Source organism: Triticum aestivum, chromosome 1A, assembly GCF_018294505.1.
Source record: "Triticum aestivum cultivar Chinese Spring chromosome 1A, IWGSC CS RefSeq v2.1, whole genome shotgun sequence".
NCBI lineage: Eukaryota > Viridiplantae > Streptophyta > Magnoliopsida > Poales > Poaceae > Triticum > Triticum aestivum.
In genome coordinates this window covers 593,462,175-593,478,092 of record NC_057794.1, presented here as the reverse complement: position 1 = coordinate 593,478,092, position 15,918 = coordinate 593,462,175, and the positions used below count along the sequence as shown (strand labels likewise).

The window sequence follows — 15,918 nt, the reverse complement described above, 5'->3', positions numbered from 1 at the left end:
CTAGATGAACTCATAGATGGATCTTGGTGAAACCGTAGGAAAATTTTTGTTTTCTGCAACATTCCCGAACAGTGGCATCATGAGCTAGGTCTATGCGTAGTTCTTCTTGCGCGAGTAGAACACAATTTGTTGTGGGCGTAGATGTTGTCAACTTTCTTGCCGTTACTAGTCTTATCTTGCTTCAACGGTATTGTGGGATGAAGCGGCCCGGACCAACCTTACATGTACGCTTACGTGAGACCGGTTCCACCGACTAACATGCACTAGTTGCATAAGGTGGCTGGCGGGTGTCTGTCTCTCCTACTTTAGTTGGAGCGGATTCGATGAAAAGGGTCCTTATGAAAGGTAAATAGAAGTTTACAAATCACGTTGTGGCTTTCACGTAGGTAAGAAAACGTTCTTGCTAGAACCCTACTTTAGCCACGTAAAACTTGCAACAACAATTAGAGGACGTCTAACTTGTTTTTGCAGCAAGTGCTTTGTGATATGATATGGCCAAAGTTGTGATGAATGATGAATGATCTATATGTGATGTATGAGATGTTCATGCTATTGTAATAGGAATCACGACTTGCATATGGATGAAGAATACCTTTTTGAGCTTAAGCATTTGATTTCTGGCGATGTGGTGTTTTCTCTTTACAGATGATCCTTCTGCTTTCTTTTTTAATAAATAGATAAATTGGATCCAGTGTGTCTCCATGTGTCAGTGTGTGTTTTGGATGAATACGCAATGAAACCAGGGAAAGTGGCCTCTATTTGGCATTGTCGTGCTGAAAGATTCATTCACATGTCTGTAACTTTGTATCTTGGTTCTGTTTCTATTGTTAGTTCCAAAAGATACATTCACTTATTGGCGACTTTTAACTCTGTAACATGTCTATTCTTAGTGTAGATATATTTTTTATTCTAGCTGCATTGCTGTGAGCGAGCAGATTTCTTATGGGGAATGGTGATGATTGCTTGAGCTTTCATTTTGATCCCCTTTGTATCCCAAACATAGTTTTTGCACAGTCGATGTATGTACTGGTTCGGATACTCCATGTAGCGGTTTTTGTTTGTTTTATTCATATAAGTACTAGATTCCCGTACAAAACAGAGATGAACTGCACTATATGTTTACTGATCTGTTGGGCCCAAATAAAGTGTCTTCGTGCTTCACTTTTGACTACTTTGATTCTAATGCACATATGTGCATTCCTTTTTGTCATTCACTTTGTTATTCATTTGATTTTCCATTTCTTCATTTTTAATGACAAAGCATGTTTTTTTTTTCAAATTAGCTTAAAATCACAATCAAAGAGTTAACTTTTTACTTAATTTTCATAAACAACAATATATGGCTTAAGAAAGGTGAAGAGCAAGGCCAATCAGGATTTATCTATGGTTGGTTTCTTGATCCAGGATTGTTAACAAGGTTTAATAAAGGCAAGTTGGTTTTACCGAGCGAGACAGATAAATTTATTAATACTTGCAATATCCGTCTCGCAGATTATTTGCATCAGGTTCATGTGAAGTGCCACCTGTGAAGTTGATCGACAAGGCAGTTAAATGAAGCTACTTATTAGCACCTTGCTTGCTCTTCTTTCTTTTTGGAGCCAAAAGATCCATCGGCGCTCCACTACTGGGCTTTGATTTGAAGAGACTGCTGAGCAAGGCTATCTTGGTCATCTTCCGTCTGATACATAGGTCAAACCAGGACTCACACACTCTCCCGCCGATATTTCACTTCGCTCCCATGAATACATCGTCTTCTACGCACGGCGGCGCTGCCTTGGATCGGCCCTCCATCGTGCCGCTTCGGTCGTCACCACGCATCTCAGCTCCAATAACCAGGTCAGGCCTCACCTACGGACCTCACATGGTTTCTATTCCTTCTGAGCCCTAAATATGTGCCTGCATCTGAGAACTTTCTTGGATCTATTCAGGTCACGATGGCTGATGATGAGCTCCAGGCTCCGCTGGCTCCACCAACAGCTGTCTGCGAGCACTTGCATAGGTCAGCTGAGATGCGTCACGTCCCCTCTGGTTTATCTAAACGGCTGCAAAAGTATGGTCAGAAATTAAAGAGGGAGATACTCTCTCAGATATAGGCAGTGCCATCCGCACAAAGAAACATACGCATGATCTAGGAATATCAAATAAATAATGATAATTGCATCCATGTCTTGGGATGATTTAAACTCTGTGTAGTATCAAAAAACGTCTTACATTATGGGACGGAGGGAGTATTTCTTTGATACTGTGTAGGTAGGTCTCTTTAGAAAGACCAAGCATTATACGAATTTGCTTTCTGTCTTTCCACAATATATGATTGTATCAGTCTTACCTTCTGAGCTACTCTTGCTATGATTCGTGTTGAGTATATTGTGTACGTGTATATTTGTGTGTAGGGCCCATCTCCTGTTTCTTTTATATAGTTGAGGTTGTGGCCCACCTCTGTATTTATATATACGTGCCTGGTGCACCGATCAATACATTGAGATTGCACAGCCCATAACTTGTCCTTCTACATGGTATCTATCGCAGCACGATCCTAAACCCTAAGCCGCCGCCGCCGCCGCTGCTCCCCACCTCCTTGCACGCCGCTGCCGCCGCCTCTTCCCGAGGCCGCCGCCGCCGCGACTCCCGCTTCCGCCCGCGCCCCATCTCTCCCTCCTACCCGCGTCGCACCTTCCCCTTCCACCCGTGCCGCACCCGCACCTTCCCCTGCGCCGCCGCACCTTCTAGTCCGCGCCGCCGCACCTCCCAAACCCTAACCCTCGCCATGAGTTCCTCCTCGTCCACCGTCTCCAACCCGTTCGCCGGTCCCGATGTCACCCTCGTCCGCGACCTCAACATCCATGAGCGTGTCCCGGTCAAGCTTGATTACACCACCGCGTCCTACTTTGCTTGGAAGCGGTATTTTTCGCTTGTGTTCCGTGAGTACCTCCTGCACGACCACGTGGACGGCACCGTCGACTCGGCGCTCATGATCAACGACGAGGAGTGGATGATCCTCGACGCCACCATCATCCGCTGGTTCTACCTCACTATCTCCAGCGACCTCTTCCACACCGTGGTGAACGACGAGGACGACGCCTATGCGGTTTGGACCAAGCTCAACGGCCTCTTCACCGACAACCGGTTGCAGCGCAAGGTCCTGCTCTACGGTGAGTTTTACGGGTGCCAGCAACTTGACTCATCCATCGATGATTTTTGCATGCGCCTCAAGAAGCTCGCCGATGAGCTCCGTGATCTCGGGGAAAAGATCGGCGATGAGCTCCTCATCAGCACCCTCTCCGGCGGCCTCAACGAGGACTTCAGGAATGCCGCCTCCAACCTCACCCTCATCCCAGAGCCCACCTTTGCTAAGGTGGTCGCGTACCTCAAGTTGGAGGAGCGCCGGATGCGGGTGGCGCGGACTCGCGCAACCCATACCGCCCTCGTCGCCAGCACCCGCGGGGGTTCCGCCCCGCCACCGCCGCGCTCGACGCGGGACGAAGCCGGGCGCAGACGAGGACGCGCGTCTCCTTGCCTGGGTGTACCGCCGCTCCATCACAATGGCGGAGATGGACGCTCGCCGCCTCCGACGGAAGAACGCCAAGGTGCTCCGGCTAGCTATTGTGTAGTCAGAGCGCGAGGCGAAGGAGGCAGCGGCATAGAAGGCTCGGGTGGCAAGGCTGAAGCGGGAGCAGGACAGGGGGTTTGTCGGATGAAGGGGCTCATCGTCCTCTTGATCCGACTCCGACGACGATGACAACTGCACCTCCTCGTCCGACGACCAAGACCATCCACCGGCCGCTGACGCCTACAGCCGCGCCATTGACCGGAAGGGCAAAGGTCTGGCGAGGAAGTGGTGATTCCAACCCCCCCCCCTCCTCCACCATGTTTATATCGTTTTTAGTTGTAGAAGTTTATAAACTTGTTCATGGATGAACTATGATCTTTTGGATGTGGTAAAGTATGTTTATGTCCATTTGCAGCGGATCTTATGTTCCTTTGCAGCTCAATTTTGTTGTCCATCGTCTGATCATGTAGGATAGATCAACACGTGCATGCGTAGTATGGATATAAGGCGCCGGATATGAGATACGCGGAAGCATAATGGTAAATATGAGGGGTGCCCGCGGAGGCGCCCGAGCGCGTCCGCAGGCGTTTGAGGTGCCAGATTTGCCAAATCCGGCTGTAGATGCTCTAAGAGCACTACATTTGTGAAGCTTAGATAAGACCACTACATTTGCAGAAACACTAATAGCTTTCGACGCAGAATATCACACTGTTTGGCTCTATTTTTTCCGAGGGTCTGTTTGGCTATACTGTTAGGGCTAATTTGGTTACCGGGGATCCTCCCGTGATCCCGCTTCTTTCTCCAGGTGGGAAAAACACGAGTTGAATCAACCCCGAGGAGCCTACGGCGCAATTTGGTCACCCACGAAGCGGAGGGACCCCCTCCCTTTCCTCGACCCTTCCCCAGGTGGGACTTCCAGGACTCGAGAGGTCGGGGCCGAATTCCTCGTCGCGCTGGCTCTCGTAACTGAGTGAAGGCTACGTTGGATCCGCCTCCGAAGCTTCTCCATCCGGCTATAGCTAGGGAGTGACGCCCCAACCCCCTGTACCATGCACTCCTCCTCCATGATGTGCTATGCCGCCCCTCCAATGACGGCAACAACCCGGCGGCCGTCCTCCTCCTTTCCCCGTGCTCCCCTCCGGCAAGAAGTTGCTCCCACCTCCGGCGACGACAGGCCATCCTCCTCCTCCTCCTCTTTCAACCAAGGCCCATCCTCAGCGTTTTGCTTCCGCATCGTCATGCCTTCCCATCCCTCCACTATCGTCCCTGTTACCAAATGGCAAGAAATCTTCCCCGACCATGGGAGGGGATTCTAGCTTACTAGATGTACACTTATTCATGGTTCTCCCCGAAAAAAGAAAGAAAGAAAAAAGTGGATAGGGGCTTCGACTTGCACACGGCAGCGCTCCTCGCCGGCGCCTCCTCCACGCGCCACCATTGCCCAAATGCACTTGTCCGCCCGCCGCCCGAGCCCTGTGCCGCCGTCGGACATGGCACACCGGTCGCCTCTGCAGCTCCTGCCCGCCATGGACGCCGCTCGGCTCGCCGGCAACCAACCGGCGCCGCCACCGGACCTCGCACTGTCACCGCCGCGTGGTGGCCATCCTCATGTGAATCACATAAACCTGCCAGGATCATCACCAAGGCAAACCATCTCCACCTCGATCATCTCAGCCATGGCCTCCTCCTCCTCCTCCTCCTCCATGCCCGCCCCTCAGGAGGTCCGACAGCGTCGCCGCCATGATGCCCGAGGCGCTGCGCCAGAGCCGGGGGCTACCAGATGAAGAGCTGCTTCCAGAGGTACCACAAGTCCACAACACAACACAAACATCATTTCTTCTTTCTTTCTTTCTTTCTTTCTTTCTTCCTTCCTTTCTTTCTTTCTCTGAAACGTATGCAAACACCCTTGCATGACGGTGGATCCTTCCTTGTTGTTCTGCAGGTATGTCTCCAAGGGCCAGGCTTCCTCGGCTACGTCGTGTTCCCTCGTCGCCTTCGCCGTCCGGACGAACCCCCGGCGTCTGGGAGTTCATCAGGGGACCTCTCCGTCGAGGAGATCAAGCCCGCCGACTGCCTCAAGTGCAAGGAGACCCTCTACGATGACAAATGGTGCTGCATCACTAATTTATATACTGTACGTACCTAGCAGCACCATAGCCTGATGGATGAGCACAAAACGAGCCCAGAGTCCCTGCTGTTTGTTTTCTTGAGGGCACGCGACGACAACTCGCTCGAGGTTGATTTCGGTGCACTGGACCTCTCCACGCCTCACCTAACGCCGCCGTCGTCCATCGGCAACGGGATGCAGTTCGTCTCCCGGATCATGTCTTGGAAGCTGAGCGGCAAGCCGGAGAGCATGAAGCCACTGCTGGACTACCCCGGCGAGGCAAGCAACTAAGCATCATTCCATTCTGTATGGTCAGTGTCGATGGTAGAATGAGCTCGGCCTCTCCTCACTTTCATGCAGAAAGAAAGCATTGCTTCTCGCACAAGTCTTGGTCGCCAGCCTTGAGAAGAGCACACCGTACCACAAGTTTGAACAAAGGTAAATTGCACAATATTTTGTTATAATATAATCAGTATATTAGTACTAGTAGTATTTACCTGGTCGGTGATGTGTTCGCTGTCCATTGCGTTTGGTCGCATGCCGAATAGGCGGCCATTAAAGCGTTCCGTACGTACACCACGGCGCAGTCCATATGCAAAAATAATTTAGTGATTCAAAAAAGTTCAAAGAATTCTAAAACTTTTCTTTTGTAATCAAACATGATCAAGTATTCTGTGCTCGGATTCGCCAAATAATGATTTTTATTTTATCCTGGGTCAAAGATTCACAAATAAACGCTATATAATACTCCCTCCGTTTTTAAATATTTGTCTTTCTATAGGTTTCAACAAGTGACTACATACGAAACAAAATGAGTGAATCTACAGTCTAAAATATGTCTATATACATTCATGTGTGGTAGTTCATTTAAAATCTCAAAAAAAAACAAATATTTTATGAACGGAGGAAGTATACTAGTACTATTCCATCCTAAATTTTGTTCTTTTTGCCCTAAAGTCAATGAGAATCATTCCTTGACCAACTTTTTTTATATAAATACAATACTTGATCATATTTCAAAAAAGATTCGTATTTATTGGACTTTTTTGAGTTGCTAAATTATTCGGCGCATATAGGGTGCTGGTACCCAAGTGCACCAAGTTCTCTTTCCTAACTTGACGGCCTTTGCTAGTGTGGAGGAGACGAGGGGAAGGGATCCCGACGCAAGGTGCTCCCTAAGTCGCCCAAGCTATCCCTTCAGAGTGATGAATCCGTACCCTACCAGCAAGACGGGCAAATGACTGAACACCTTGTGAGCGACGACGACGATCACGGGTGTGGACGAGTCTTGACCGGTGAAGATCCCCATTCTGGATAATTCCAAGAGCAGGGTTGTCAAACTCAACGTCCTCCGGCGGTGGTGCTGATGTGCCGAGGCAGGTGACGACTTTGGTTGAAGGAGGTGTAGGGGTGTGGGCCGTGAGCTACACCATCGGTGACAAGAGTGAAAACAACTTCGCCTGTGGTGGTTGGGTGGGGGCATCGAGGTGGCGAAAAAGAAAGACGAAAGCAGGGTGACGACGGTGACGGCGAAGAGGACAGGAAGGTCGAAATCGATGAGGAGGGGGGGGGGGTATTGGATGTGTGCCACCGACACGCAGTTGTTCACGACGTGTCCACACGAATGCAAACCCATTTCAAATTTTGGCTGAAAATGATCAAAGCGGACAACAAAACACACCGTATTGGGTCGTGGCTTCTACCGACACGAAAAAAAACAAAGACGGGTGAACAAAATCAACATCGCCAAGTTGGAATTTCCCTTACATTCCGTGGAGGTGTCACATACTACCAGTTAGCAATCTTTTTTTTCCGGGTGAGTTAGCAATCTCAAAAGGTTTGAAAAAACTTAGCAAATTGAAACCATTACGTGTGAAGTCTATACAATGAAGTGTCATATAGATGCGCAATAACTTGTGATTCGATGGTTAAAGAAATAGTTGTAGTATCTTCATTTTAGCAGAGCTTAAGACACACTGATGTCTGCATTTTTTCTAGATTCTTTTATGTTGTACGTTTAATGGAAGGAGACATTTTCATCTGACTATCAAATCGTCCGTAACAACTTTATAAATCATCAAAATGATGCACTGGCTCACATTTTTGAGATGCCCATAGGGGTAAGACCAAAGTTTTAAATAGCGCGCTAAGCCTCTTAGCGGCGGACCTCTTCAAAATGCTATAGCGAACTATTTAAAATATTTACTCAAGTATTTGAACAAAAGACTCTTAGCGCGGGACCTCTTCCAAACGCTATAGCTTTCGCTATAGCGGGCTATTTAAAACGTGCATGTGCCAATGCATGAGCGTTGCGCTGTACTGCGTTAAAAAATGTGTCGCGTACATTTTTGTTACCATGAAGCAGCTAATGACCAATGGGGAGAGAGTACGCGGATCGTGTGCTTCTTCAATGGGCGTGCTGGCCGTCGGATGAAGTAGCATGACATCCAACGGAGGACGTCTAGATCCGCTGCGTCATAGCTTTACACGTCCAGGTTGGGGCGCAGTTTGCCGTATATGGACAACGCGGCCGTCCATACAGACCACGTAAATCGGGCCTGTCTCTGCGGCTGCCATGTAGGACTGACAGGGCTACTGGCCGCCTAAGCCTAGCGGTCGTTCAGGCTTATTTGTATCCGGACCCTCAGGCCCCTCCCCCAATTATCTCTCTCTAAACCTAGATAGCACGAATCTAGGTCTTCCAAACTCAACAGGATGATTCGCCGGACCTCCATGCCTCCTCCGATCAGGAGTTCAACTCACCGGGCTTGGAGTCCTCTTCACGACGTAACGCATCTTCGGCATGGCATGTATCCCACGGCCATGGCCAAGGCCTCTGAGGTCGCGTGACCTTTTAGGCCTCGCCCATGGCTATGGTGTTCATGGTCTTATTTGTCCATCAGATCTATCTAAATCACCAAAGTCTGTCTGGATCTTTCATGTATGTCGGCCATGCCCAGGTATTGTTCTTTTTGATCTACTCCCTCCGTCCCGTCCCAAATTCTTGTCTAGATACATCTATGTTCAGAAAAATTTAAGACAAGAATTTTGGGACGCTTAATTTTTTTCTAGTTCCCTTTTCAAGAGCAAACTCTAACAGATCCTGTATGCAGGCCCTTCTAAAACGAATTTGCGACACCACTCGGCATCAGGCGGAACAGATCCTGTATTTTTTTTCTTTTTTCTCCCCACTATTACTTTTTTTTCTCAGCACGGACGCATGGACGAATTCAAACTCTGGCTTCTTTTTTGGGTCTGTAATTTTTTTACTGGATCTGCTATTTTATGGGATTTATTCGGTGCGTTTTTAATTTATATTATAAATTTGAAGGTTCGACGGTTTTTATGGTATTTGCAAGAGCTGCTCTTAAAGGACGGATTTGTTCTTGGGACACGAACCACACTCTCTAACCCGAGGCGATTCTCCGTACAATCCTTTCTTTTGTGATTTTTTTTCATGGTTGTTGGGTTTGGCCCCCATAATATTTTTTGTTGAATTTTAATGTTTCATTGTGCCATTTAGATGTGCATATCTAAATGACCCTTTTTTTGGAATAGATAAATCCCGAACGTTTGATTTTTAAGCATGCTAATCCAAACTCTTTTCATGGCAACTTTAGTTAAGGCGATGTTGACAAAAATGTCAATTTTCTGACAAAAAATCAAACTGGAACAAAGTTGTCATGTGGCAACAACTAAAGTTGCCATCAAAAAACGTTCGGATGACATGCTTAAATTACTGAGGTCTTTTTTTTAGTGGAGACCCATATGCTATTTTTTTCCCTTGAATAAAAATGGTCTTCTTTTACCTTCCAAAATTTTCTATTGACGGCTAAATATTTTCCCATATTTTTTTCTTCACGATCTTTCATGCATTTCTATGAACTGTTTTTTTTTCTATTTGAACAATTTCCAAAATGCTGCCGACGAACACAAGCATACATTTACCGGGCCGTCTGGATCGATTGGAGCACTGGGCCGCCGAATGATGGTGAATCGATGGGTTGGTTGGTCGGACTGCTCGCAGTGATCCTGGACCGGGCCCTTTGAGTTTTGGGAGGCCCCGATCGATCCACTCCCAGTCCTACGACGCATATTTGCAATTTTCTCTGACAGGATGACCAATTTTTTTTTCTTCCTTTGTTTGCTTTACGACCTTGCATGCTCTTGTATGAACTGCCCCTATCTTGCAACGATTTCGAAAATACAATAGAAAATTGTTTAGCAGTCGTTACTGGGCCGTCTGATCATTAACTGTGATCATCTATTGGAGTGGGTTCGTCTGGCTGCAACTATTGGACTGGGCCGCCGAAACTGGGTGGATCGTCGGAATGCTCCCCGTGATACTGGACCGGGAGAGCCCTTTGAGTTTTGGGAGGCCCCGATCGATTCACTCCCACACCACAGGGCAGGCAGCATATAAAAAGCGCCGGCGCCGGCGCCTCGTGTTGACCGTAACCCTAACCCCTTTCCTCCTCGATCCGATCCGTCAGGCGGCGGCGCGCGCGAGACCGACCGGCGAGCGACCGCGACTCCACGCAGAGAAAGGTAAGGCAGCGCCTGCCTCAAAATTCGTCCTCGCCGGCCGCATTTCCTTGACGCTCCTCCTCCTCTGTTTTACATCTTGTCCAGCCATTGGAGTGCGACCATGGCGCTACGTGCGGCTGTGACGGGTCTCCTGCAGCCGGCCGCTGTCCCTGTATGTGACGGCTTCATCTGCCTTGTCCCCATGCTGTCCGCCGGATTTGCAGAGGACCTTTACCTGGCCAGTCGTTTTGGGGGGTCCAAGGCAACACGCGAGTTTGAAATCCCACGGTAATGGCAGCCTCCCCCCTCCCTGTTTCGTCTTGCCTTGTGGTGGATCTAACCCTGTGTCACCGTTGCTGTTTCGTCTTGCCTTGTGGTGGATCTAACCCTGTGTCACCGTTGCTGTTTCGTCTTGTCTTGTGGTGGATCTAACCCTGTGTCACTGTTCCTGCAGCCCGTTTGCCCTTGGGGACGTCCTGCGCGAAACCGGCAAGGGTGCTGGGTTCCTCACTGTTGATGAGATTGGCATGATGTTGCCTAAGCTGCGCCTGCGCCCTGAGGTTGATTACTGTTGCTCTTTGCATTGCTGCTTTCCTGTCAGATCCACTTGTTTCTGCACTTAGCCTGTTTGTCAACCATGTTTACTTGTTCTTTAGCCTGTTTGTCAACCATGTTTACTTGTTCTTCAGCATTCAGTTGCTTCTGACCTTGTTTGTGTGCCACATGACATGATAACTTAATTGCCTATTTAACCATAGTGTCACCTAGTTTTATTTAAAGAGAGTTGTCTTGTTTGACCCGTTGCTGCTGGTCAGCTTATTTATGTCATATGATAGTTCAGTGTCTAAGCATTTATCGAGCTTGTCACCTGGTTTCTTTATAGTGTCCAAGTACCGGTTGTGTCCGGTGAACCTAATGGTTGCTGCTTTTCCTGTAGCATTCACATTGAAACACACGTAGAACTAGAAATGCCTGCAATACATGATGAGGTTTGTTAGCACCGCAGCTTCGTGAATTTTCAGTGATTCCAAAAGATTTGCTTCCAATATTCAAGTAACATTGCTTGTGTTCCATTGCTAGCATCCCTGTTGCTGAAAGGTTGCTTGAATATTCAAGTAACATTGCTCTTGTTCCATCTTTTAGGATTCTTATTACATATTTGGTGCAAGTGCTGCTGCTGCCGGAATGCTACTCTTGTCTGCCGAAGAACCAATTGAGCCTAATGGTATAAATTTCCTTTTTAATCACTTTGATTTGTGAGTTTGTAAAGTGTATTGATTGTGCTCGCTATGTTGCTTCTGTAGATGGGCAGACATCTGAGATCATACATGATCTTAAGGAAAAGTTGAGTGAAGTTACCGAGAGAGCGGAGAACCTCGCTGCTGAGAACAAGAGGCTCCTTGAAGATGTGGACAAGGTCAGGGAAGCTAACAAGCAACATGGATATGAGAGCTGGATCGAGGCCCTTCGATCCATTCATGAAGAGGAACTTGCTAAGCTTGAAGCTCGCAGTGACAAGGAGGGTGATGGGAGTGGCAATGACAACAAGGACAATAGGAGTGGCAAGAAGGGGAATGAGAGTGACAAGAAGGATAAAAAGCCGCTCGCAAAGGTAAACCATTTTTTTTCTGACTATATAGATGTCTACACCATTATAATGGTGTACCAGTTTTGAATTAGAGCTAGATCATCAATCCCACAGTTGGAACCGCAGAATTTGTAGTGAATAGTATACTGGATAGTACAACACAGATGCATCCACTATGTTCTAGAACATGCCCTTTACACAAAATTCTGAATCTGTACATGAGGCACGAAGTAGAGTTTTTCTTACTGACCATAGACCATTGTTTACTTGTGGAGCAGAAGCTGTTAGATCTTTTGATGGCACCATCCACTGCGGAAAGTTTGTACCAGGATATCACCACCAACTGGACCAAGTGGGGATACCTTTTTGGTATGGTCCCAGTGTTCTATGGTTTTAAAAAGGCAGATTTTGCAAAGATTTTCAAGGGTGACTTTAGCGGTATAGATCCTCGGGTTGAGGTGGTGGAGAGCAGGGCTTGCCCATGTGGCATTCCCTGGCCGCAGAAATGCTCAAGATGTGGCAGAGGACTCCCTAACTTCGTTGGTGATTCGGGTTAGCACATGTCCCTGCTTCTCTTACTCGTGTTGAGTAATTGGCATTGGTTTCATATGTTTGTTTAATTTTGATCAACAGGTCTCGTCAGCTTCCCTGGTATTGCAGGCGTCAAGGGCGAAACCTTCACAGCCGTCACTCCCACTCCCGTCCCAAGGGCGACATCGCCTCAAGCCACCGCAGCCGTGAAGTGAATTGTTTTTCATATGTTGCCAGCGGAAGTGGTAGTGCCTCTGCGTAGGCCTGAACTGTTTTCTGTTTAATGAATATTGTGCAACTGGTTTAGCTGCGTTTTGAGCTTCTCTGATCTGGGATGTAGAGAACCAGTTTGTCATGAAGCTGTCTTCTGCATGATACTATTGAACGTACGAAACTTAGCTGGATACCCCAACTTGTTCTGTTATGTGTTATGTTTTGATAATCTGCACTTCTCATTTAAATTGATTAGGTCAATCCAGTCAATGGCTAGACAGGTTGGTTATTTTGATTTTTGTTCCAAGTCTCTGTTCTAAAATATGAGACGTTTTGGCTGTTCAATTGGAACGGGATGGAGTACTTGTGACTAATCTGTATGCGTAGGGATTTCTGTTCTGCTCACTTTACGTTGTACTCCCTCCCTCCATTCCTAAATAAAAGTCTTTTTAGACATTTTAAGTGGACAACAACATACGGATGTACTCCGTATGTAGTCACTTGTTGAAATCTCTAGAAAGACTTGTATTTGGGAACGGAGTAGTACTGGTTTGAAATTTGCTTCTTCATAATGGCTTTTCTATGTTGGTTCTCGGTTTTGTTGGGCCACTGTTATAAAACAATTCTTGTGTTCCAGTTATTTGGGGGAGGATGCAACTCCTTTGGGTGCTAGTTCAACACTGGGGCTGTTTTGAGGTTGAAATTCAGGTGAGGTTGTTTTGAGGTTGAAATTCAGGTGAGGTTGTTTTGAGGTTGTCGCCGCGTCACCTCAGAGGAGCCCTGTCATAATCATGTTTAAATCGGTCGAACCAGTGCCTCACTCATAGTTAGTTGTAGTTTTCTTGGACATTACCTGTAGCATTTGTCAAAATTTAAAATGTGATAGTTTTTTGAAAACATACGCCCTCCGTCCAAAAAGTTTTGTCTTAAATTTGTTTGAATACAGATGCATCTAGTAGTTAAGTTTTAATATTAGGATACATCCGTATCTAGACAAACTTAAAAGACAAGAATTTTGGGACGAAGGGAGTAGAACCGTTGTTTTAGACAGTGAGGTGTGACATTCTCCCTGGATATTATTTTCTCTGGGTATATTAAGTGGTCCTTGATGGCATTAATTCCCTACAAAATTATTATGAATAATAAATTCAAAATAATACTTCAAAATTTAAAATTAACCTTTTTTTTACATACATGGTTGATTTGTATACTTGCGTATGAAGTTTCGTGAAAGAATGACACCCGTGGTATTCTCTAGTAAGAAAATGCAACCCAAGAATTCTATTCATCACATCGGTATAGCATCGGTTTTGTCATTTTTGCCTAAGATACCACGGATGTCATTCTACCATATAAGTCACCAAACAATTTCAGTTTATTCTTAAAAAAATCCAGTATATTTTGAATTTGCGATTCATAAGGGATTTGGTTGAAACCATGTACACAAAATCCACGTGTTTTGTACCAATCACTATTTACACCGTTAGCTCGTTCATCATGTCTTTCTATTTGAAAATGAGAAATAAACTGGCCAGAACATTTAGATCAGTATATTAGTCATATTTACATAGGAAGTACATTATTGTTGAAATAAACGTTGAAATATATCACAATTTTAAAATATGTCGATAAAATAAAAAGTGAGAATAGGAGCAAGCTGACCACACCTTGACACAACTTGCCTTTCATTTCATCACACTAAAGAGAAGAGAAGAAAAAGAAACTTGCTACTCGTCAAAAAATAAGAACCCTAATAAATGTCACATGGACACATGGCAAATTTTGTGACGTGAGAATGACAATTTTAGTGGTCAAGCATGACAACTTCTTTTCAAATGACAAGTCTCTGTTTTTTTTTTCTTGAGGGATTCATTTTTCTTTTCGGATAGCAACTTTAGTTGCAAAAAACATAAGCACAGAAGTACTTCGTGCCACACGTGTGGCACTTATCCGACGTGCTTAAGCAGTAACAAGATGTTTTTTCTGACAGTCTTGTACAGCAAAAGATGCAAGTTTAGCTGACATTCTTAAGCAGCAGCAATGAATAAGACTCATTTTCAAAGGATAACACACCATGTCGCCTTCACAGATCATCCAGTAATAATACTAAAGTTCTACACTGAAAGAACAACATACCATGCCAGCAACATCACAGATATCTTGCATTGCCATCAAAGAACATCTAGTAACACTACTAAGTCATATCATATATAAAGGTGGCAGATCATACAGTCATATATAGGTGGCAGATCATAGACAAGACATATATAGGTGGCAGGCCATATACAGTCATTTCAAGAGACATACATAACATGGTGCTGGAAAAGAACTGATAGTCAAACAAGATGCATCTCTTCTTCAACCCCTTCACTTCTGCACATCTTGCTTGTGAACTCCCTTAGCAGTAGCAGCAGGCTCATGTCCTTGTAGAATGGGCAGACTCTCAACAGTAACAAGATGTCCATCATACTTTACTATTTCAGGACCAGCTGTCAAGACACAGTAAGTGAGAGCAGAAGTAGCAAGAATAACCACCGACGCAGCCAAATCAGTCACCTTCTTGTTCCTAGTTATCTTGCACCTACAGGTAGGTGGGATAAGACGGTAAGAATAACTCCTGTATCAGATGAATAATAATAGAACAAGCGTATGTCTGCATTATAGTTGATACTGCACCATTGGGGGTCCTCTAGTCTAGGCTTGATTTGTGTAGAGAGATCCTTGAGCAGATTCTTGTCCAGCGAGGAGGCCGCAGAATTGGCGTGGGCATTGGCGAGGAGTTCGTACAGTTCCTCCTTCTTCTGCTCAACTAGCTCTGCACGGTGTTTCTCCTTCAAGGATTTCGAAAGCTCCAGATACACCTGGTCCCTCTGCTGAATTAGAGGCGGACGGTGTTCCTTCCTCGTAGGCGCGGGTTGATTTGGAAAGCTGGAAACACAGAAGCAGCATTGAGAATTGATAACTAAGAAATAGTCTTGACAAGACATGCGGTTTTCTTAAGAGCAAACACACCTTATACCTTTGCAAGGCAAAACATAATACTATGTTGTAGGCATAACAAAAACTGATTTTACCGAAATATCAGCGCATTCATGCTAGGCAGATGATCATGTACCATCGGTGCTGCAAAAGGTAAACCTAGCTGGAGATAATAACGGTGGCAATTTTAACCGAAATATCAACGCATTCATGCTAGGCAGATGATCATGTACCATTGGTGCTGCAAAAGATAAACCTAGCTGGAGAGACATAACGATGGCAATTTTAACCGAAATATCAACGCATTCATGCTAGGCAGATGATCATGTGCCATTGGTGCTGCAAAATATAAACCTAGCTGGAGACATAACCATGACAAGTTTAACCAAAATATCAAGGCATTCATGCTAGGCAGATGATCAT

The 15,918-nt window shown here is 46.0% G+C and overlaps 2 protein-coding genes across 2 annotated transcripts in view; one reads left to right on the top strand and one right to left on the bottom strand.

The window, feature by feature from the left end:
• The first annotated feature begins 8,208 nt into the window (after nucleotides 1-8,208).
• On the top strand, nucleotides 8,209-12,709 carry LOC123070799 (uncharacterized). Its single transcript, XM_044494142.1, has 8 exons — nucleotides 8,209-8,617; nucleotides 10,151-10,205; nucleotides 10,290-10,472; nucleotides 10,639-10,744; nucleotides 11,328-11,409; nucleotides 11,489-11,796; nucleotides 12,051-12,324; nucleotides 12,406-12,709. The coding sequence occupies exons 1-8, from the start codon at nucleotides 8,461-8,463 to the stop codon at nucleotides 12,516-12,518; spliced, it is 1,278 nt and encodes a 425-aa protein (XP_044350077.1). The 5' UTR covers nucleotides 8,209-8,460; the 3' UTR covers nucleotides 12,519-12,709.
• Nucleotides 12,710-14,697: 1,988 nt separating this feature from the next.
• Nucleotides 14,698-15,918, bottom strand: part of LOC123070791 (uncharacterized) — a 3,712-nt gene continuing 2,491 nt past the window's right edge. Inside the window, exons 3-4 of the mRNA XM_044494131.1 lie at nucleotides 15,193-15,444; nucleotides 14,698-15,097 (exon numbers count right to left, since the gene is read on the bottom strand). Of these exons, the coding sequence (XP_044350066.1) occupies nucleotides 14,884-15,097; nucleotides 15,193-15,444 (466 nt within the window). The 3' untranslated portion in view covers nucleotides 14,698-14,883. The remainder of the gene's footprint in view (nucleotides 15,098-15,192; nucleotides 15,445-15,918) is intronic.

Coding starts and splice junctions, on each gene's coding strand:
- LOC123070799 (XM_044494142.1), top strand. CDS start 8,461: ATGGCATGTATCCCACGGCCATGGCCAAGGCCTCTGAGGTCGCGTGAC. Junction 10,745..11,327: donor AGCTGCGCCTGCGCCCTGAG/GTTGATTACTGT, acceptor TCCATCTTTTAG/GATTCTTATTACATATTTGG. Junction 12,325..12,405: donor TAACTTCGTTGGTGATTCGG/GTTAGCACATGT, acceptor TTTGATCAACAG/GTCTCGTCAGCTTCCCTGGT.